The sequence below is a fragment of the Brienomyrus brachyistius genome, chromosome 4 (assembly GCF_023856365.1).
Source record: "Brienomyrus brachyistius isolate T26 chromosome 4, BBRACH_0.4, whole genome shotgun sequence".
Taxonomy (NCBI): domain Eukaryota; kingdom Metazoa; phylum Chordata; class Actinopteri; order Osteoglossiformes; family Mormyridae; genus Brienomyrus; species Brienomyrus brachyistius.
This window is the reverse complement of record NC_064536.1, coordinates 37,760,863-37,784,526: the sequence shown is the minus strand read 5'-3', so window position 1 is coordinate 37,784,526 and position 23,664 is coordinate 37,760,863. Positions and strand designations below refer to the sequence as shown.

At 47.7% G+C, this 23,664-nt stretch overlaps 1 protein-coding gene across 2 annotated transcripts in view; it reads right to left on the bottom strand.

Annotated features, from left to right (window-relative positions):
- Positions 1 to 23,497, bottom strand: part of LOC125740868 (disco-interacting protein 2 homolog C-like) — a 61,529-nt gene extending 38,032 nt beyond the window's left edge. For both annotated transcript variants that reach the window (XM_049012648.1, XM_049012649.1), the window contains exon 1: positions 23,075 to 23,497. In XM_049012648.1, the coding sequence (XP_048868605.1) occupies positions 23,075 to 23,153 (79 nt within the window). In that variant the 5' untranslated portion in view covers positions 23,154 to 23,497. The remainder of the gene's footprint in view (positions 1 to 23,074) is intronic.
- Between the last annotated feature and the right edge of the window lie 167 nt (positions 23,498 to 23,664).

Here is a 23,664-nt window from a genome sequence, read left to right as displayed (position 1 = left end):
TAAGCCCGACAAAGCACAAGAGATGCGGCACATCTCCCTTAACAATCAGGCGTTCATCAAAATGCTGACCGGTGACTAACAGCGATACATCAAGCGTGACACTTCAGATACTGCGCAAAAGTTGACTTCAGTGCAAGTGCCCAGAGACAGAGGAACTTTTAAACTGAAATGCGTGTTCCACAAGCCTGCAGCTCCAGTGGCCCCACCGTCCTCCCCAGAGGCTTTAATTATGGGTTCAGGTTCAGTGGCTCGCCTCTGACTTACGGTGCTGGAAACGCAAGGCATTCTGCTTGTCCCAGCATTGAAAAGCGTGAGACTGACACTCGTATTACATCACCGAACAATAATAACCTGGAATTAATGGCTTCAGGGGAGGGAGGCTTCTCTCTTAAAAACCCTCAGCTCCCCCTGCATGCCTTTTCCCCCCCGTAGTCTTTCCAAATGGCCCCAGAGGGACCGCATGGATACAGCCGCCACTTCACCTTTGCAGCTCTCCCCATTATTGGCTGTTTCCTACTTCAGAGCCACCCCCTTGTTAGCTGGCGGCTTGGCTTCACACAACCCGCCAGCCTGAAGCAGGAGTCGCTGATGAAGCTGACAAAGTTTCACCCGCGTCTCGGAAAGGCTGGGTCCAGCCACGCTCCTGGGGCTTCTGTGGGGACCTGGCACACTGGCAATGCCACTGCCACTCACCCCAAACTGCAGGACCCTCCCACATAATCCCCAGAATCCCCAACAGCATACTCAGCTGGCACCAATGGACAGATGGCATGTGGCTCCTTACTCTGCTGTCCGTCGGGCCCAGAGAAGGAAGAAGAAAACATGACCAAAATGAAAGCCTCCCCCTCCCCGGGAATGTGTTTGGATGAGGACAGTTTCATTTCTGTGATCTATATAGGGAGCTGCATGCATTTGAAGCCTGAGCATGTGGCCCACAGCTGAGGTGAGCAAGCTGAATGCTGGCACTCGGTCTAATTCAAACAATGGAGTCTGAACTGTGCTTGCACAAGCGTGAACACTGATACACCGATGGGCAGGAGGGAAAGCAGAGAGGCAGCCGTCGCAAGGACAGGGAGAATCAGTGCTGAGGACACCATCGGGGGTGGGGGCAGCAGTCGCACCGGTGACGGCGTGACCTAGGCTGGTCCTCATGACCTTGGCACCCGACATTCATTTGGCAGTCAATAAAACATCCCTTTTCATTTCACACAGCACATTTTCCCAAACACACAGGAAATGGTGGGAGGGTGTGGAAAGTGAAAAGGAAGGTTGGGGCAGGAGACTGAAAACATTGAATGCAAGTAAGCCCTCCCCCCCTCCTTGAGCCCCAGGGGCCCAACGGGGCCTAACCTCCAGCAGCTGGCAGCTAACTTCACAGCGGGAGTCTATGTGCCCACATTAAATCATCAAAACACGCTGGAATTCAATGACGTCTGCAGTATGGTGTTTTTTAAGGGCCGGCCGTTCCTGAGAGCACAGCACCTAGGGCGTTCAGTTATCCAGAATAATTCAGGGAGGCTGCAAAAGGCACAATCGGGTAGGCATGGCAAGCCGCTGTCATCTCCGCCATCCTGGGACAGGACGTGTCCATCTTTTCTAGGCATTTCTTATATATTCTATATATTTTATTGGCCAACACTTTAACCCAAAACAACATGCTATTTTTTATTGAAAGAGCAGGATCAGACAGTCACTGGAGAAATTGGGGGTTAAGGGTCTTGCTCAGGGCCCTGATAGTGGAATCGGTCTGCCAACCCTGGGACTTGAACCGGCAACCTTCCGACTACTGTATCCTAACACTGAGACACTTCCATTTGCTGCCAAGCCGGGAGGCCACCGTAAATAATGAACCTCATTAACTCGGACACACGGCCCGCGTCCCCCAGCGATCGAGACCTTGATCATTATGCTGCACTCCCGCACCATCTCATGGTCACCTAAGAGATAGGATTTGGCAGGCAGTAGCTATTCTCCATATGAGGCCCCATGAGGCCCTTGAGCACACTGGGGTCAGGCGATCGAAAGCTGCTGGGCGTGCTAGATCATCCTCGCAAGACCATGTGTTTCGTGGGGTGACATCAGGTCCAATTTGGTAAAGACAAGAGTGACCCTTAGGTCAGTGCCTCTGTATCACAAGGCCAGTCGAACCAACCAATAAGGTGAGACCACATTACTAAGCAACAGAGTGAGAAATGAGATGTGGACGACTCCAGATGTGAGCCACACAGACGGCATCCCCACATTTGGTTGTCACCATCCCCACGGAAACTCATACCTATATATGGTGACTGCTATTAATAAACAAAAAATCATCATGATTATTAGTGACCTGTGAGACACAGTAAACGACCTAGAACATTCTCTGCCTAATGAAGATGATGATGATGAAGGCAAGGGCTGAGTCATGGAGCCCCAAGCACAGCGCTATTTTTAACCCTAACACACAATAAATTGCTAGGGACTACACTTCCACTGCACAGTGCTGTAACCCCCCCCCAGACAGACCTGTGACAAGGGAGGGAGGGGGAGAGGGAGGGCAGAGCCATTTATTATTCATGCTGATTAACATTTACGACCGCGCTGACTTGGCTGACTGGCTGTGTCTGTGCAGTCTGGAATCCTCAGGCAAGCGGGAAACAGCTGTCACAAGCCCCACCCTGCCCAGGGCTCCATGTGACCCCCCCCCCCCTTCTAGGGACACTGTTCTACCCCCTCTCAGAGATATTTGTTTCAACCACTGGTTCACTCCCCAAGTCTTTTCCGGTGTCACCTCAGCTCTCCATGGAAAATTCCAGAACAGCTCTCCCTGGATGAGTGTCACCCAAGTTCTCGGGGTACTGCAGGGCTGGGTCCCTTTGACAGAGGCCCATGGAGTTATACATTACAGCAAGACTGAAACCCAAAGAATTGGACCTGTTGACTGATTGAGGGCCAGAAGTCACCTGTCACACAGCCCACTAAGTTGCCAGTGTCCACTGTGCCCCCTACTGTCCCAAGGCAGGTAATCTAATCCAACAATGGAGAAAACAGGCCATTATTACTTTCAGTTATTCGCCTGCTTCTGGGAGCCTCACGGCCTCCGGCTCAGTCCATTGAGTGCAGGGAACAACTGCAGAGTCACAGGGCCCCTGAGGGTCCTACACAGGTCGCCCTCCAGTGACAAAGCACTGTAACGGGCTCCCAAGCCGATGTTACGCTCTGTACTTAAGAGGGTAAACGTTTCTCTTTAGCGCTGTGGCTGCCTGTTAAACCCGTTTGTGTTCCTGATTTGCTGTACGGCTCATGTCCTCTGTATGTTTCTGGATGCTTTGCTGTAGTGGGTCGGATCCAGCACATTATTGAGAAGTACAACAGCAACACTCGAAGGATTTCAGAGGGCCCGAAGGCATGGCTCACACACCCCCTCTGGTGCCCCGATACTGACCAAACATCACCGCTCATCCAGCCTTTCCGCTGTTCAGTTTATCTATGTTGTAAGTTGGTCACCGTCCTGCCTTTTCTGGAAAACAGCATTTGGGCATGTCAAACTGAGAGGCCCCACAGGGGCCAGGCTAAGGGACCGAAGGGCAAAGTCACCGCAAAAATATCAAGCAACCCCCATTTGAAGTAAAAGTAAATTTTAAAATCAACTAGAAAGCACGGGAACAGCAGTAATATATAACCCCAGTTGTGTTATTAATTCAGGTCATAAAACTGTACCTTGCTTCTGTGAGAGATGCAGAAAAGTCACAAATGAACATGTGACAGATGTGCAGGCGCGCAGGAACACGCGGGGTGGTTAGCGGGATGGCCGGTAGAATGCGTCCGACAGGCCAGTGTTCTGGATCTCTGCCTCTGATCCTCATGGGGAAGGCCACCGGCCTGGCGTCATTCACACCATGGAACGGAGTGAGACTGTTGCCTAGCAACCGCCTGCCTCAAGTGGCAAGCACAGCCATTTTTAATCCTGCGATATGGGCGAGACGGAGTGCTGACGGACTCGCGTGCGTGAGGTGCGTGCGTGACATGCTCGACTGCTCCTCGCTTGCGTAAATTGCAACTCTGGGAAAGGCCGCTCCTGCTGGGAATCTGCATAAACATTTCACCGCCACGTCAAAATCCACAGTTCCAGGGAAAAGAGGGTGGGGGGAATCACGCTTTCCAGTTTTCGTTTCAGAAGGATTTAGCATGGAGGCAGGAAACAATGTAACAAATAAAACTCATGTCACACAACCATCAATAATAATAACTATCAATAAATGCCACCAAGTGCAGGACCAAGCTGGCATTTATTACTTAAACAAGCTGATGGATGGTGTTTTGTAACGTATACAGCACAGCACTCACCCATGACGCGAAAGTCCTTCGTCTTTGCAAGATGCCGAGCAGAGGAAAGACTGAGAATGACTCATAGTGGGTCAGTCAGTCACACAGAAGCCCTTCAGGAAGTCAGAACTCCCCAAACATCACAGGAGAGACACATATGGATCAAGGGAAAGGGGTCTTAGCACACTTGGGGTGGTGATCTTCACGGCTTCAGAATAATGAGCACCCTTCTGGAGGCAATGAGCCCTTCAAACAGGGGAATGGGAGAGGAGCTCAGGTCCAGCCGGGGCAACCCCCTAACCCTACACCACCGCATGGGGCTACCAAGCTTCCAAGACTCTGCTGCAGCTCCGAAATAGGGGGGCAGCACCCTCACTCCAAATGCAATGTCAAATCCCAGAAAGACAGGAAAGGCTTTAGGGCTGGAGGGAAAAATTTCAAATCTCTGGTCGGAACAGCTTCCATTGTCATGACGAAGAAGGATGGTGTTCAACCCTGGCATCCTGCTTCCACATTACAGCGATGCTGCATAGCAGATTTCATTTTTACCACCACATTTAGTGTTAATTGGTACATTCAAGCTAACACCTCTCAAACAGCAGGAGAAGCTCTGGTTAATCCGGCAACCGCTAAAGACACTAATCGTTCTTCCAGCTCCCAAATAACCAGACATGTGCTGCCCCGAGTGTCTGGATCTCAGTCAGCTTCCGTGTTCAGGTCCGCTGAGGGCAGGACGGTCCTGAGAAGCAACTGAAAGGTAGGGCAGCCAAAGTATGTGTGTGGGGGTAAGAGAGGCGCTGAAAGCTTGCCGCCTCGTCTCCCTCTTTCTACATGACCTGAGGATCACACTCATCCTGTCTGACCCCGACCGCGACGTGGTTCATCTGCTGTGGGGAAGATGTTCCGATAACACAAATAATGAGCCTAGTGTTTCACCGACGAGCAAAATTAAAATGCTCTACCAGAATCCTCCTCTTTCAGCAGCTGGGCCACGAATCAAAACTGGAGGCACTCTGGCATTTCAAGTGTGACACAGATGTGATTCATAAATGAATAACTCATTATCCAGCCTCGGCTGCTGGCGCCATAGCAACAGAGGAGAAACCTCACTGTAAGGTCTCAGGAGAGCTGCCATGGGATTATGGAAAGCATAGACGGCGCGTTTTTGAGCTGGTGGCATCACATCTGATGAGCCTCGATGCAATCACAGCACGCTACAGTCGGACACTGCATGACAGCTGGAGCGACGGCCCTGCGTCAGCGGCTCGAAAGACGAGTAGCACCTTCATGAAAACTTCAAGTATCGGCCAAACCTGACACACTGACCTTCAAAGTGAGCAGAACCAGAGCTACAGACAAAACTACTGAAATAATGTTGATGATTGGATTGGGAAATCACCCCCCTCCCCCTGAGAGACAGCGGCACACAGGATCCAACTAAGAATGTCAGGAAAGGCGCCACCCCCAGAGACCCACTCCAGCACACTTGCCCCGCTTTGTGTTTCCATTTCAGCTTTCTGCTTGCGAAGGTGCCCCGTGAATCTTCTAGACTGGCACTGCCCCCCCACCGCACCCCACCCCACCCCAAGCCCTGGCAGGCCGCCACATCAGTGGGCTTCTTCCCCAATCTCATTAATTTAGCTCACAATGATTCAGACCCCCAGACCTCATTGAACACAAGCCACAGAACTCCAGGATGGGATTGTGGTATCGGCAGGTACGCCAAATACAATAAAAAAATGACCTGAGACATTCCAGGGACCCCTGGCCAGGGCTTTTTCAGGCCACCATCCATCAGGCACCCCCCCCCCAATCAGACTACCATGAAGAATCCAGATAGCAAAGGATCCCTGACTCATTTATTCATATCCAGCTGACTGTTCTGCCGATAAGAAACACATCGCTGTCAAGGAAGCAACCCGGGTACAAGACAATGGGGAAAAGTGCCTGGTCACACTTCAGGAGCACAGCAACCTCTACCCCACACAAAACCTTGAAAGCCCCTCCCCCCATAACAGACAGGGCACTGCCAACCTCCTCATATGAACATATTAAAGTGATGATCAGAGCACTGGGGGGGAGGGGGTGTGATTATTAATATAGCCCAGAAACTTGCTTCCCAGCACACCCTGCCAGAGACACTCAGCGTGTTGGAGCTTTTTCCTGAATACCACAATGGCCCCCCTCCTCAGGATCAAATTTCGGTACAGGTTACCTAGGGAATGGGTTTAGTACTTTGCCCTCAGCGGATTAAAAAAAAAAGACCATTTTGAGAGGGCTGCCACACTGAGACCCCCCCATGAGGTGAACAGCATGTTGGACCTAGTCACATGACCTTCTGATCACCACACCCACAGAACAGGTTATATGCCCTGTTTGACTCCAGTTTCTATCCTAAACACCAGATCAGCACACAGTCAAAACCATGCTTAGAGACACATCTAAATCCAAAGCACATCACACACACACACACACACACACACACACAAAGACACACAGAGACACACACACAGCACATTGTCTGAGACAGCACCAGCCCAGACTCCTTTAACAAAAAACAGCCTCTCTAACTGGTGAGTCGGTGGAGAATAAGAGATCGACTGCACAAAGCGTCCATTCATCGCAGGCACCCACTCCAAAGTGCGGGCATTAAGGCAAAGCCAGTCCCCCCCCAAGCCTGCCCCACCTAGCTCTCCCTCCGCCCCCCTCCCACCGCCCAGGGCTCACTGTCACAGGTGTCTCAGAATTCTGCAACACAGACCCGGCCTCTTTCAGTTACGATTTTGACATTAACCGCACAGAAATCCGATCACAATTTATTTCACAAAAAAAAACATAATAATTCAATTAAATACTTATTTCGTATTCATGATTAACAAAATCTGAATTTTTTAAGGAGTGCGAGGCTTGCAGCTGGTGGCAATGATTTCTGGAATTATAACTCAGTAGGCAGGTGGGACCTGGATTTAAAACCTGCGCTGTGGAAGGTCAAACAGTAAAGACTTCAGAAGGTGACACCTCACACAGGACGATCCAGGCTGTCCACACCCTGAAAAACACATTCAGGTCGGACAGAGTCTGTTCAGGTAGAAGAAATGCAGCTTATGTGCCGTTTGCTCTGTGGATGCTGCACGTTGCCGTAACACCAGGTTGCCCTCCCCCATTAAGTGCACGGGACAGGCCGACCACTTCTCCAGCTAAAACGCTCAGGCCATTTCACTTAATGGGGACACTACAGCAACATGAGCAGAGCACGCCATGGTCAACAACAGCCAACCATCTGGCAGCAACTCTCAAATCCTATCCTGAGGCGGCTCCCAGCTGGACACCCCCTCCCTTGCCGATGATGTCACCGGGGCCCACAGAGACACGCAAATGCACACACGCCACTGCTATGGGCACCACAGTGATCCCTGCCTTTGTACTGAGCAGACACTCTGTGAAATTGTCTATTGTCCAATGGTTGGGCCAGAAACACACACAAACATATACACACAGTTCATACATTTCTATCATTGTGGGAACTCTCCATTCATTTCTATGGGCATAACCTTAATCCTGACTATAACAACCTTAACCCCCCACCCAGCCCAAACCTTAACCAGAAGTAACCAAACAAAATACAAGACTTTCAGCTTTTTTAGTTTTTTTGATTGCAGTCACAGATTTTTATAACATCCATCCATCCATTTTTCAAACCGCTTATCCTACTGAGTCGCAGGGGGTCCGGAGCCTATCCCGGAAGCAATGGGCACGAGGCAGGAAACAACCCAGGATGGGGGGCCAGCCCATCGCAGGGCACACTCACACACCATTCACACACACATGCACACCTATGGGCAGTATAGCAACTCCAATTAGCCTCAGCATGTCATTGAACTGTGGGGGGAAACCGGAGAACGCGGAGGAAACCCCAAGATAACATGGGGAGAACATGCAAACTCCACACATAGGACCCAGGCGGAGACTCGAACCCGGGTCCCAAAGGTGTGTGGCAACGGTGCTAACCACTGCACCACCATTTTTATAACATTGAGACCTATATTGTGAGGACCTGGAAAATGTCCCCACAAGCTGAAAAGGAACGGGGGGGGTATTTTCCAAACGTTGCTTAAATCATCTAAGATCAGGTGCCTCATGAGTTAATGCCGGTGAAACTCATCCGGGATAAGTCAGTTTTTCAAACGCAGCTGTGTAGTAGATTAGTCTAGCGGGATCCATTCATAACATAAAAAATTTATATATATATATATATATATATATATATATATATATATATATATATATTATATAAAAAATTGGATTTCCATGCACGGACACTGGTTCAGTGTGTGAGCTAATCCTTGTTTACGTAGAACAAACCTGCTCCGAGCAGGTTTGAGGATTTGGATGTGATGCTATGACAACACATCCAGCAAGAGTTTCGAATAACTGACAGATCCAGGATCATGTCAAATCGTCAACATCCGGCTAGACGAGTAATCCCCATATGAAAAAATAGCCCCCAGGTCATTACGTGACACATACACGCATGGACGCACGCATCAACACACATACTCGTACATCCTCTGTGATCTGCATCTTAATAAGACATCATTGTGCCTCAAGCTATAATGACGAGTTTAGTAATCCCTGCATCCCAGCTTGTTTACCTTCTGGGCAGTACCGAGATCACACCTAAGAATACAATGGAGAGGATTTCAGTGACTAAATAGGGTTCAAGCCTTTGCATCGTTAGTGCACTGCTCTACTTGTGGAGCTACACATAAAACCAAGACCCACACTGGTAGAAAGGTCACTTCTTACAGCCGTCCCCAGGAGCTCTGCTGACCTGACTCTCACCAGTCAAGGGTCAAAGGGCAAAAGTTCATTTCATTGTCACCTCCATGTACAAGCAAGCTAGGGGAAACCGGAATGAGGCAGATCATGGGTCATATATGCACAGAACCCTGAACACAGATGATCATGCCTGATTGTTCTTCCTTTGCCAGAACACTCTGAGGGATCCTACTGGATTTAAGGCAGGCTGCCTCTCTCCACACGCGGATCTCCTGAAAACTGAGGAGGAGGCGAGGCGAGCAGCTTGACACTAGGTATCAGGATACACCAAGGGCCTCCTCAGTGAATCAGTAGAAGGAGAGGAGCCACAGCAGCTCAGACAGAAGAGGCACGGCTCCACTTGTGATGGGTAGAAGCACAAAAACCCCTCAGTGGGTGGAAGGGGGGAAGCACAGGCTCATGTTCACCATGATGACATCAGCTTTCCTGGTGTCTGCACTTGAGCTCAGAGGTTTCATTCCTTCCTCCACAGACCACCTTTTCTCAGCTGCAGCAAAACAGCCTGTTTGTCAAGTAAGGCCAGTCAAAGAAGGCCAGAAAGCCCTTGATGGTGGGCTGAGGAGAGGGCAGGATCACTGTAAATCTAGCTCCCCCTTTCTTTCTGGGCCAAGATCAGTGCCAACTCCAGGCCAGACCAGCATTTCAGCAAACCGGGGGGGGGGGGGGGGGCAGCCTCCAGCGATAAGGGCAACGTGCCACATCATGACAGTGAGATAAATGAATCCCAGGAAAGGGTTTGGGGCCTCAAGTTCCAGGCATGCGCTGGACGGCTCCTCCAAATCATCTACAGAGCAGCCCACTCATCCACCACGTCCACCAGGAGGTGCTCCTGCACCAACAGCAAGGGTCACCATCAGATATGTCACATTCCTCCTGCTTATTTGTGTTATTTTCCAGAGGACAACCTTCAGGGCAAAAATACCACCGGTCAGTGGCCAGCAGTATGCAGTCAATTTCTTTATTCAATATCAGAAGGCAATGTAAACAACTATAATGGGAAAACCCCAGTTCCCTTGCCCAATGAGCTGTCCTCCAGAAAAGCCCCGTGCTGGTAATGCTTCTCTGTCCAAAACAGGGGGCTTCCCTGCCTCCACAGGGAGTGCCCTCAACAACACAATAAACACTAAGAATCAAGTCCACCGAGACGAAGAAGCAGCAGTCCATTTCATGGTGGCCCGCATCCAGCACCACTGTCAGTTCAGGGAACAAGGTGACATTCACTTCCCCACAACGCGGTGTACAACTGAACACCTGCGTTATAAAAGCTCAGTTCAAAAGCATGGACTGCAGAGAAAACACGTTCTGTAAATAAGCTCGGATTTACTGTTTGGAGGATGGAATTCCATGTCCTGCATGCATGTGGTCAGAAGGGATGGCTCATATTTCTGAAAACAGTGTTCCAAATTGTCTTGGAAACACTCATGTCCAAGAAACTTAAACATGGCAGCCCGTTATTACGGTCTTTCCAAGTGACCTATTCAAAGCCAGACTGGCTCAGTGGTCTGCAGGGTGAGACTGTTACATCTCCACACCTTTTCCCAGTGCTCAAACTGGTTTTCTTCCAATTTCCACCCTGTTTCTTTCTATAGTATCTGTGTGATGGACGTCACACGCCACATTGAATTTTGGGTAACATCTGTTAATACGCTTTGTTTTAAAGCAATTGCTGTGTCAGGGATCATATTTTGGTTTTTTGTTGTGATTCTGAAAAACGTCACCATGGCAGGTCAAACCTGCTGCATCAGGAACCGCAACGGTATGTCACACTATCATTCAGGGAGAAAACTGGACAATGGAATACATGGAATACATTTTTTTTCGGCTTTCCTGCAAGGAAAAAACACGAACGGAAGCAGGTTGAGGTGGTGACGAGAAGACATCACACAAAGAGAAAGTTACTGGTATTGTACGCAGCAAATACAAACTGCAGTCTTTCAAAATTCCAAACAGTATGATTCTGCCCTATGAAATGAGAATGTGACTCTCTTAGACTAAATTGTCTGAGTGTACTTCGGTGACCCTGTCCCTGATAGCAGTCGTATGCCTGTGCAGTTGACCATAAACACTAATCGTAATGTTAGAAGCTGAACAAAGATGTCATGTAATTGCAGCTCCCAGATCATGTGTATCCCATCCCTGTTTTAAAAGGTAAGATGACTGTTTCTGTCGATCAATACCTGGTTTATGTTGTTTATGTTGCCAGGGCACATCACATGAGTAAAACGGACTTTATTTTGGATGGTTTCAATGAAGACACTCTAGTGCAACTTTTTATACGAGAATATTAAAGACTTGGACTCACATTTGTTTCTAGTGTGTGTGTGCGTGTGTATGTCATATTCGTATAATTCAACATATGTAAATATGTATGACAGCGTTATAAATCACAGAATATCAAGAGATGTATAACTCAAACTCACACAAAGTGTATGCACTTATTCCAAATACAAGGTCATTTATAATGTCCAGGTATGTGAGCAGAGGTAGTGCATTGAGGTGCGTAATCCACTTTACTGCTGGTAAGTCGTATGGATCTATGTTAATTGTTTTTAGTCTGTCCGAGTACCGTAGCTAGGCGTTGGGGTATCATTTCTCCCAGCAGAGTCCTTTTTCTGTCGCTTTTCCTCTCTCCATCTCTTTGAAAAGCTTAAAAAAGCTTGTATCCAAACGTAAAGAAAAGGTATGCAGTAAACCGCCAGAGCAAGCATAGGTACACAGAATGTTTGCCTAAGATGCCGTCCCATCCCAGCATGCAGCATGGCTCTCCTATAGTCCAAAACATAGCTGAGTGAAATGGGGATCTGAATTTGTGCTTAATGTGAGTGAACAGCATCCTGTCCCAAATGAACCTGGCCCCAAATCATGTTTATGCATACACAGCCCTCCTCCATTTCCATTTCTGCATGAATTGGTCATAAAAAGTGATCTGATCTTCATCTAAGTTACAGGTATTGATATACACAATGAGCTTAAGCCAATAATACACAAAAAAAATCTACTCTTTCATGTCTTTAACATACAAACACATTCACAGTGGAAGTGGAAAAAGTAAGTGAACCTTTGGATTTAACAACTGGTTGACCATCCTTTGGTAGCAATGACCTCAACCAGCCGCTTCCTGTAACTGCAGGTCAGACCTGCACCTCATGCAGGGGGAATTTTAGCCTATTCTTCCCTGCAGAACGGTTTTAACTCTTCAATATTCTTTGGTTGTTTTCTGTGTATGGCTCTCTGCAAGTCATTCCACAGCATCTCAATAGGATTGAGATAGGGGCTCTGACTATGCCACTCCAAAGATTTTGTTCTTCTGAAACCATTGTGCTGTGGAGTTGCTGTGATGTTTGGGGTCATTGTCCTGTTCCATCACCCAGCCTCTTCTGAGCTTCAGTTGATGGACAGACACCTTCACATTATCTTGGATAATTTGTTGATAAACTTGGGAATTCATTTTCACCTCAATGATGGCAAGCTGTCCAGGTCCTGACACAGCAAAGCAGGCCCAAATCACGATGTTCCCTTCACCATACTTTACTGTAGGGATAATGTTTTGATGGTGATAGGCAGCTGCCTTTTTTATGCCAAATGAAGTTCTGCTTGTTCCTCCCAAATAGTTCAATTTCGGTTTCATCACTGCAGAAAACATTTTCCCAGGATCACTGTGGAGTGTCCAACTGCTCTATTGCAAACTTCAGGTATGCAGCAATGTTCTTTTTGACAGCAGTGGCTTCCTCCTTGGTGTCCTGCCATGGACTCCTTTCTTGTTCAGTATGTTGCATATTGTTGAATCACGAACAGAGATGTTACTCGGTTCAACTGACTTCCTGTTATTCACTGTCACTCTAGGGCAGCGTTTCTCAAACTATGGACCGCGTACTGGTGCTGGTCCGTGAGAGGGTTCCTGCTGGTCCGCGGAGCCTCGCTTCTGCACCAATCAAAATTCAGTCAGATCAGGTCTGATCTCAGCGCTGTTGTCACAGCGTATCCCTCCCCGCCCCCCCCCAACTTCACGGCCCGTCCCTTGTTTCAGCATTCTAGAATGTTCAGCGTTCCCGCCCTCATTCACTCCAAACTTTTCACAGACGCACACGCGTTACGAGAGCTGTCAATAAATCATGGCATGTTCAAAGCAAGCAGGTCTGGATTCTTTCTTTCGGAAGCGTCCATCAAATGAAGCCGATTTACAGGATGAGCCAAAGGGAAAAAAGCATCGCCCATTTACTCGAAATTACAACATTTCATACATTAAATTAAATTTTATTTCTAGCGATAGTTCCCCCCTGAAACCAATCTGTGTCATCTGCCAAGCTATGCTAAGTAACGAGGCTATGAAACCATCAAAATTACGCCGGCATTTGGAAACAAAACATGCACATCTAAAAGATAAATCAGATGACTTCTTCAAAAGAAAACGCGATGAATTGGCCACCCAAACAAAGTGCTGAAAAGTAATTTAACAGACAATGAAAAACTTACAAAGGCGTCATACATTCTGTCCCATCACATAGCCAAATGTCAGGAGCCATTCATGATTGGGGAGAAGCTAGCTTTGCCTTCCATTGTAGCAGCAAAGGTAAAGGAGATCCCGCTGTCAAAGGACACCGTCTGTCGCCGAATTGACGACAAGGCAGCAGACATTGAAATGCAAATCATAGAGAGGGCAAAAGTATCTGACTGGTTTGCCATTCAATTAGACGAGAGTGCTGACATTTCTAAGCTAGCTATGCTTCTGCTGTACATCAGATATGTTCATGAGGGCCGGTTTCATGAGGATTTCTTGTTCTGTAAGGAACTGGCAGGGACCATAACCACTGGAGAAATATTTTGTGGGTTGCTGTGGGGTCGTTGTGTCGGTATCAGTACAGATGGGGCAGCGGCTATGACCGGTAGGCACAACGGAGTTGTAGCTCAGGTGAAAGCAGGTTTCTCCGTCAGTCCAGGCAACGCACTGCATTATCCATCGAGAGGTGCTTGCCTCTAAACACTTGTCCACAGAACAGCATGAAGTTCTAAATCAAGTGGTCCGGATCGTGAACTTCATTAAAGCCAACCCGACAAATTCACGTCTATTTACTGCTCTGCGTGAGGAGATGGGTACAGATGATGTCCATCTGCTTTTGCACTCTGAGGTTCGTAGGCTGTCGCGGGGTAAAGTGGTAAGCAGAGTATATGAGTTAAGATGTGAGATTGAGGTCTTTTTGACAAATAAACAATCCAGTCTTGCCGATCATCTGCAAGATCAGTCCTGGATTATTAAGGCAGCCTCTCTCTCTGACATCCTGGACCATTTCAACATGATGAACTTGTGAGCGTGTGACATTTCTCAGGCCAACGATAAAATCATGGCCTTCAAAAAGCTCTCGGTCTGGACCAACAGAGACAACAGAGGTGTGTTTGACATGTTCGACTGTGTCATCTCTGGCTGATGAGGGTGTGGATCTGCGGGAGGAGCCCGCAGTGATCGCACAATACCTTACAGAAACAATGCATCATTTCGATTCGTACTCCCCTTCAAAATCCCATCTCATGGAAAAGCAATGGGTACGAGACCCGTTCGCCAATCCAGAGATGATCGATCTGCCACCTGTAATCCAGGATAAACTTTTGGCGCTGTCATGCGATGCTTGGTCACAGTCGAAATTCGGCCGGCTGTCCCTGTCCGAGTTCTGGCTGTCATGCTATGAGAAATATCTCCAGCTGAATGAGATGGCAGTTAAAACAATTTTGCCCTTCCACTCCACGTATCTGTGCGAGAGCAGAAACAGGCTGAACTCAGAACACACGCTCCAAGTGTCAGCGTGCCTCCCTCGTTTCCACCAGTCAGAGGCGAGAAAGCAGGCACACCCATCACATTAAAATGTCGATTTTAAATTTTTGGTGCCAAATAATCCCTGTGGGTGACTAGACCTGTAATTTAATTTATGTTAAAAGTCAATTAGCACGTTCAGCACCATTTAGCAGTGTTCAAAAGTGTAGTTAAACAAAAAAAGTGGGGAAAAAAACTAGGTTTCTTACTTCTTATATATAGGCATAGGTACATAATAATAATTACAACAATAACAGCCTAATCTGTATATTTAATTGGCAATAATCTCAAATTTAGCCAAAGCATTCCTGTTAGGTCATGTTTAATATTGTTTTTACATAGGCATAAGCCCTAATAATACTAATATTTATAGTAATAATAACAGTAGTGGTAGTGGTGTAATAATAACAACAACAACAACAATAATAATAGTAATACTACCTATCTATAGTAATAATATCTATTCATCTATCTATCCATCTATCTATGCAGATACGCATCCGCGGGGGGGTGGGTGGTTCGGTTAGGGGCTGTCGTTTATGCAGGGCCCTGCAGCCCCAAAGTCTGACATAACTGGTCCCCAGGACAAATAAGTTTGAGAAAAGCTGCTCTAGGGTTCTTCATTACCTTATTCATGGCTTTGCATTGTGCTCTTGGGGTCATCTTGGCAGGGCACCCACTTCTAGGCAAAGTAGGCACAATACCAAATTATCACCATTTATAGAAAACTTGCCTAACAGTAGCCTGATGAATATGTAAAATATCTGAGATGACTTTGCAACCCTTTCCAGCCTTATGTAAATGAACAATTCTTGATCGTAGCTCTGTTGTGCGAGGCATGATTCCCATCTGGATATGCTCCTTGTCAAAAGCTCAAACTCAACCTTTCGGGTGTTTTTCATCAATCACAGTAATTCTATCCCACACCTCTGACCTCTTTTCATTAAATTGACTCCAGGTTTGCTAAATTCTGACTGCAATGAGCTTTTAGGATTAGCTTAGGGTTCACTTTTTCCAACCTTCAGTTTCAGTTTGAATGAATTATTCAATATGATCAAAAATTCTCTGAAAATATGTGTCTCTTTAGTTTTAAGAGACTGTGTTTGTTCATTATTGTGACTTATATGGAGATACAGCCATGTTTTATATGAGAATTACACATTCCATACAATTCCAATGGGTTCACAAACGTTTTACTTTGACTGTATGGGTTAAATGCAGAGAACACATTTCGTTGTTGTGCGCTGTGTGCCGTGGTGTCAACCAGCTTCCAGAGGTATCCATCTGGAACGCCTCTCAAACATATCCGAAGGAGTTCCACAAGTTCTGGGCACAAGTTAGCTACCTTCCACTTACTCTTCAATCCATCTCTTCCCAAATCAGCTCTATAGGGTTTAGGTGGGGGGATTGAGTGGGCCAGGTCATCCACATCTCCACATCTTTCCTTCCATAATCTCAATGTGGACTTAGGACCATTGTCTTGTTGAAAAACAAATTTTCAGCAGGTGTGGCTGTACATTAAAATGAATGGATGAAGAGAAGGTACCATGGCCTAAACCACAAAGGTCGATGCTGAGCCTTGACAGAGGGTGGAGAACCACCAACAGTGCGTTCAGGGCCCAGGAATGCTTGGGTCACCACCACAAAAGAACCAGAATTGTATTCTTAATCAGTCCACCCACACAGGTATGAAGCAACGGTAACTCTTCATACAATTCTGAAGCTAAATCAGGAGTTAAAAGACATTCAAGTCTGTTTTAAGGGGCCACAGAATTTGGTTATTGGGTTTTATATTTTTATATAAAAAAAAGCTAATAAGATGAATTCAGAAAAACAGCTGTCTGGTCACACCAAACATACAACATGGAACAGATGGCAAGCAGAGTGACGGCGCCTTACAACTATGGCTGTGTTCGAATTTGGGGGCTGCGTCCTTCCAACGACACAGTCTATGTAGCCTTTGTAAGCTGCATCCTTTGAAGGTCCGTGCAATGAATCTTGGGATATATTGGCTGCGAAGGATCCAATGGGTGGATCCTTTGCAACTCGGCAAAATAAGGACGCATTCCTAGACCTCATTTGAAGGAGCATTTGAAATGGGACAGCCTTGTCACGTCACTTTAAAGCACTCAGTCTCTGAATGCAGCCTTAGAAAGATGCAGCCCCTGAATTTAGACACAGTCAAGAACATATTAGCTTGGTGTCACCAACCAATTATTTTCACCATCCATCTACATACTGTTTAAGGATTTGAGATTTGAGTTTTACTGGTTTGTGTGCAACAAATGCATGGTGATTCATGCTCACTCAGCCACAGCCAGTACAAAGAATTTCTAACAGTACACAAATAGAGAGCAAGAAATGTTTTGGTCCAAATTTAGTTTTTGATGACGCCAATAGATCTTTAGGTATATGAAATAACCCATAAAAAATCTGAGCAATTTCTTATACAAAGGCAAGATTATAAATCAGAATCATGTTGCATTTCATAACACATGAAAGCAACACAAGCTTCTAAAGGATACTGTGCTATGGAGTTCATACACTGTACTGTATAAACCAAAAGTGACTGGTATTCTCCACTGGGATTTGATCTACACAGTTCATTCTCCAGTTAAGGCAGTGTACATTCTGACATTCATTGGCTATGCTCAAACCCATCTGGAAATGTAACATCAGTGTTTGATGTCTTTCCAGTGTTCACCTTTCTCCATCATAAATTCAGAGGCTCAACAAAGTTCCCAGTGCAGCTGCTTTCCACTGTAGCACGATACATGGAAAAACAAACAAACCAGGCAAGAATCCCCATGACGACAGTATCAGCCAATCAGTAGGTGTTTCTGATGCTGTGAGGCGGACCTGAAGGTTAAGCCCTTTTTTCTCACGTGCAAATCTGACCATTCTGCGCTAAGGAGCTTCACCTACATTGTGTTCAGTCCAGGACTCTATGTGCTACTGGGGGGAATTGAGGATAGACTAAACAAGTGGAAAGACTCAAAATCCCAACATCCCCCGGGGCAGGAAGTGGAGATAGACGGACAAAACTGGGGGCGTCCACAGTTCTATGAAGTAAGTCTATGGCAAACAAGCACACCTCATACAGCAAACAAAAAGGGGCAGGGCTTTACAACGGGAGCAGTTTGTGCTTCCCATGTCTCTGGGAGATTTACGTCACGTGTAAGTACAGCCAGAAAACCATTAGAGGGCCACATCAGAAAAAAAAAAATCAATGCCGCCCCCGGGGGCACTCTCTCAGTAATTCCTATAGAGGCTTGATCTGCCATGCAACATGCTGCAGACCAGCCAGAGGCGGGGGGAGGTCTGCATTAAGAAGCAGTCTTACAGCTGAGTATTTGGTGGGGCGGGAGTCTACAACAGAAATGAATGTAACAGCTGTATGTGTGATGTGGGTCTACAATAGAAAAGAATGTAACCCCTGTATGTGGGCCAGGGGAGTCTACAATAGAAAAGAATGTAACAGTCGTATGGGTGGTGGGGGGTCTACAACATACGAGAATGTAAGAGCTGTATGTGCTGAGTGGTGTACATCACCTGCCTCACTCAGTTCTACACGAGGAGAGAAGCTTAAAAACACAGACCACACATTTTGTTTATTATGTCTTGTTTCAACTCATGTAACATCATGTAATTAGCCATAATGTAGGGTACAGCGGTATAACTCACACACGCATCAAACACACCACACTTAGAGGTCTGGGTGTGCTGGCCCTGTGCAGAATTTGAATCCGCAGCCCTTAGACAGCCTGAGACCCAGGTTAAGAAGTAGGTTATGGTTCAAACTGGTCAACGTGTCATGCAGTGATGTCTCACACAGTGTCACGGGGAGGAGCACCTATGAATTTTTGAGGTGCTGCTCTTTTCATGTACATAGCTCAGCCATGTCCCGCCTGCAAAGCAGCGCCTCCACTCCCCACACAATTGAGGGGGGGCTGCATCACCATGGCAACCGCCAGTCCAAAGGCAATGGTGACCAGAGGCACTCAGGCAGGAGAGTTAAGACAAAGCGCTACGCCGCCCTCAGGCCCCAAAGACCCAACACATCGTTCACAGTGACCCTTAGTTGATGGACACCACCCTTAAGTGTGTCTGTCCTTTCTCCTTTCAGAGCTGAACCCCAATGATGCCCTGCCCCACCCCCCAGGCCAGGACCAAGAAACAGCCTCTGCAACCGCGGCAGCCCCAGCGAAAACCCGAACAAAGGGGCTGATTCAAGCCCCACCAAGATGGCTGCCAGGCCTCCATGCACATCTGACTCTTCATTTCCATGTGCAGGATCGCAGAGAATTCCTCCCTCCCACCCCCTCCCCAGTCGGCTCGGACCACTCCCAGCAGCCCGAAACCAAGCCGGGCTCTTAAAATAATCCGGACGCTATCTATGAAGTGTTCTGTGAGGATCCAATGAAGGCATTAAACATTTATTACAGAGTGCAGCTCGGCTGGGGCTGAGTAATGTGTTAGTCACCGGGGAAGAGAGTGGGGAGGAGTACAGCCTCTTATTAACAGGCATAGGGCCCCCAGAACGTCTTTCAGTCGCATAGATGGTAACGGGACATGGAGTAGCCTGTCCATTTGGGATCCCTTAACAACTTGTACTGAAATCAATACGACCCGAGCTGTAATAGTCCGCCAGGCATGGTCACACAGCTGGCAATCGCGAAGACGATGAAGAACGAAAAGCCTTTCAGCCACCACACACAGGGATGCTTTTTATGGCTCCCGAGGACAGTGGTGAGTCATGGCCCGCGCCTACGTGCACAGACGCCAGCTCGGCCCTGAAAGAGACGCCAGGGCCCTTGTTGATGGTGCAATAGGCTGCGGCCCCAGGTTGGCTCTGCCCAGTGATCAAACTACAGCTGAACAAGCATGACCATGGTGTCACATCACACAAGTCGGCCCACGCTGATGATGCAGTCGGCCTCTCTGCTCACAATAATACAGCTGTGGATCATTCCAAACTTAGAAAACGCATGACTCCAGCATTGCTGAGCTTGCGGCCCACGCTGAGACAGGCCCGGGAACACTGAACACGGAGTCTGAATACAGCAGTGAAAGGAGCCCAGCGATCTGACCAAGCACTCCATTTATGGCCGGGGCTGGTGGAGTAGGACACAGAAGGTAACAGTCAAGACTGGGACCCCGTGCTACAGTGGAAGGGGCTCATCAGATCCAGACAGACCCAGGAGGCTACTGGGACCAGAGATATGACTTTGGAGATGATACCAGTAAAGAAGCGTCAGTAGAAATGCAAGTTTGATGGGATGGGTGACAGAAGCAGGCCTTAAAATAGCAGCATCACAGAAACTCCACCTACAGATTACAGGCCACCATCACACAGACACGAAGAAGAGAGCTAATTAAGGTTAACGAGGCTGAAAAGGCAGCTAAGAATAAGAAATGGTAATGAACCAGCCCCACACAGCCAGCTCCATCAAGTCTTAATTAAAACAAACAGGGAGCTGAACTGGCACCTCGATTCCCCTCACAGATCTACAGGATCAGCAAACTGAATGTCACGGGATACAAGAACCGATGCACCGTGTTCTGGACCTGCATGCAGTCCGTTAGCAAAATATCAGTTTCACTAGGGTCCTCCAAACCCAGCAAAACATCTTAACTTCTCAGGTGCAGAAATGTTCCAAAGTCTGGCCCTGTCAGGTGCTCCAGCCCCTGTGGCAAGTCTCCTAATTAATTAAGTCCGAAGCCCCGTTAGAGCAGAGTATGATGGCCTCTCCTTGGTCAGACTGAGGATTTCCAGAAAATTAACGTGTTAAGGTACTTTCACCACAGGGAGCCCAGGCTGAAAGTGGGACTCTCTCAGCGGGGGCGTAACTACACGCCAGGGCCTGGAGAAATCTATCCAACAGGGATAGATGAGAGTCCATGGAAACCTCTCACGGAGGACAAATGGGAGAAGTTCCAGCCACTGGACCACATCGACGGGCAGAGCTTCCTCTCCGAAAACAGGTCCGAGCAGAATAACCAGGAGACAACTGGAGGAACGGACTAGAGAGCTTTGCTTGGGGGGGCAGCTGAGATTAAGAGCTGCGCCTGTTCACACACTGCCCAGCTAACTCTGCTCTTGAAACATCCTTTAACTGGTATACTGGGGCTACACACTCCCAGAATACTGAACGCCCAAACCTATCAGAAACAACATCTAAAATCATCCCCAAAGCCAAAAACACCTCCCAATACCAGCCCACCACAAAAACAAACACTACATCCAGGATACTAGTTCACGTCCCAAAGGATCAGGGAGCTGTAAGCATATTAAAAAATTCATCACATAAATCACTGCAGTGAAATGTAAAGCTGTCCAAATGAGCCGGTGTAAGTTACATATAGTGTCTCTCTGGTCAACTATAATACTAAAGCAGCAATGTTACTGGAAACAGACCATATGACCTGTAGCACTTGACTTTGAAGGAGATGTTTGACAACATACCATTCTTTAGTTGTGGTGCACCCCTGCGAATATTCATTTCTGAGAAGCTAACAGGCTCCCCTTGTGTCCTACTGACGTGACACTAGATTGCTGACACCCGTCGGACACACCACCAAGTGTGACCCCACCCACCATCGGACACACCACCAAGTGTGACCCCACCCACCATCGGACACACCACCAAGTGTGACCCCAACCACCAGCCACTCTGAATGGACACCTGGCAAACTCACTAAGATCATAAGTAGCAGGTCACACCTGGATAGACATACGCCCTATTGCAGCATAGATGCAAAGCAAGCCATTTCCATGAGCTGAATACTAAAAAGAAACCGTGAACCCTAGAATTTGGTATAAATTCCATTTTTTTGGTTGTCCCTCTTTTCCCCTGACAGGTGCTAGGCTGATAGAATAAGCTGTACTTACATGAGAGTCACAACCGAACCTGAAGGGTCCAATGGCAGTGGCAACAAAATCAGAAAATGTAAATCCATAAAATTAAATATCAGAAATGCACGTGTCCACCAAAAGTGCCAATGAGATGCAAGCACTGCTTAAACAGACATTCACTCAACAAATGCCTAAGTAAGGTTTAGAATCCAAATTTATTTTAACAAGACCAAAATACACTGATGTGTTAGCCAAAGGCAAGGGTGACCAACCACAAATGAATGTAAGACTGCATCAGCCTAAGTCCGAAAGGGTTGGCCCTCGTCTTTGTTATGACTTAATACTATGAGCAGGGATATTTTGACATCAAACAACCTTTTTCCCCAACGCAAATAAAAAAATACAAAAACGGAGCAGCATGTCATAGGAAAACTGGGTTTATGTAGCTGCACAACGGCAGGCGGCTCTATGCTGCTTAGGGGTGAGATGGAGTTTTGTTGCCTTAAATGGTTGAGTTCTACATATAAACACCACGAATAACTCCTTGCCCAGCCCCCCAGCACCCACTGCACACGAAAAACAGTAAAAACACACCAGATCTATAGTCCCACACAGGAGAGCAGGTGACATTTTCACCCAGAAACGTAGTCTGCCAAATATCACGGCACTATACGCTTTTATTTCACGCTTCGGTGGAGAAACAACCTCGGACCGAAGACTGCAGATGTTTCCTCCACATCGCCCCTCTGCCTTTGGTGCGCCGTCAACTTGGTTCTGAAAATACGGGGGGAGGGGGGACTTGGTGACAAATGGACCTCGGGTCGTCCTTAATCCAGATGCCAACCGTGGCACTTAGGCACACTGTTTACAAGCAGTGCACGTTATCGATCAACATCAGTCCACCATATTAAATCGGATCGGAGTATGATCCCACGTTAGCAACATTATGCAGCGATAAGATCACAATCCAAACGAATGGGGGGAGCGCATCCGGACAAAATCGCCTTTAAAACACAACCTCAAGGTCACTCGGCATCTTAAATGTATAAGAGAGACTGCCATTGCATGCAAAGGAGAGGGGGATCGTCACACTGTATCCTAGTTAAATGCCAACTGGACACATCTCGGTGGCTCAACGCAAAACCGGGGATGTTGGCGATCCGGTCCATCGGGAATATTAACGACGGAGAAAATGCAAAAGCTGCGCTAAGGCACGGAGAGCTACCCGTCGTCCAGCACAGCGGCCACATAGCAATGTTTAGGCGGCTTACCTTCCGATAACTCGAGCTCCAGCTCCGCCAGCCTCGCTCGGACCTCCAGAGGAAGATGCAGCGTATCACGATCCGCCATGCTATTTTTCAGATGATTGTATTGTATGTGTGTGTATTTCTTTCCTGTCTTTTTTTTTAGCCCAGTCTTTCAACGTCGCCTCCCCCGCCTCCTCCTCTACTCCGCACAGCTGAGCTGCGCCGGACAAACGAGGGACAACGGAACCGAAGGGTCGCAAGGAGGAAAGAGGGGGGGTCGATGCGGCTCTCCGTCAGCGATGCCCCGCCATGGCCGTCCGTCGCTTGCAAAGGTAGGCTGTCGGTGCTGGCGAAGGGAGGGAGGGCTGGCTGGCTGCTGCCGCTTCGCAGCGCCTGTCTGCGGCTCTCCTACAGCTCCGACTGTCACGCCCACGTGATCGAGGCCAAACAAAGGCGCCGCTTCAGACCACACGGGGGCGCTACAGCGCCGCTCAAACCCAGTATAAACCGCTACATCTGCCTCCTCCTGCACGCTCCGATAAATATATAGTCCACTTATGCTGAGGGGGAAAATATTCAAAATTCCTCAGCGCAATTATTGTGTGGTATGCAAA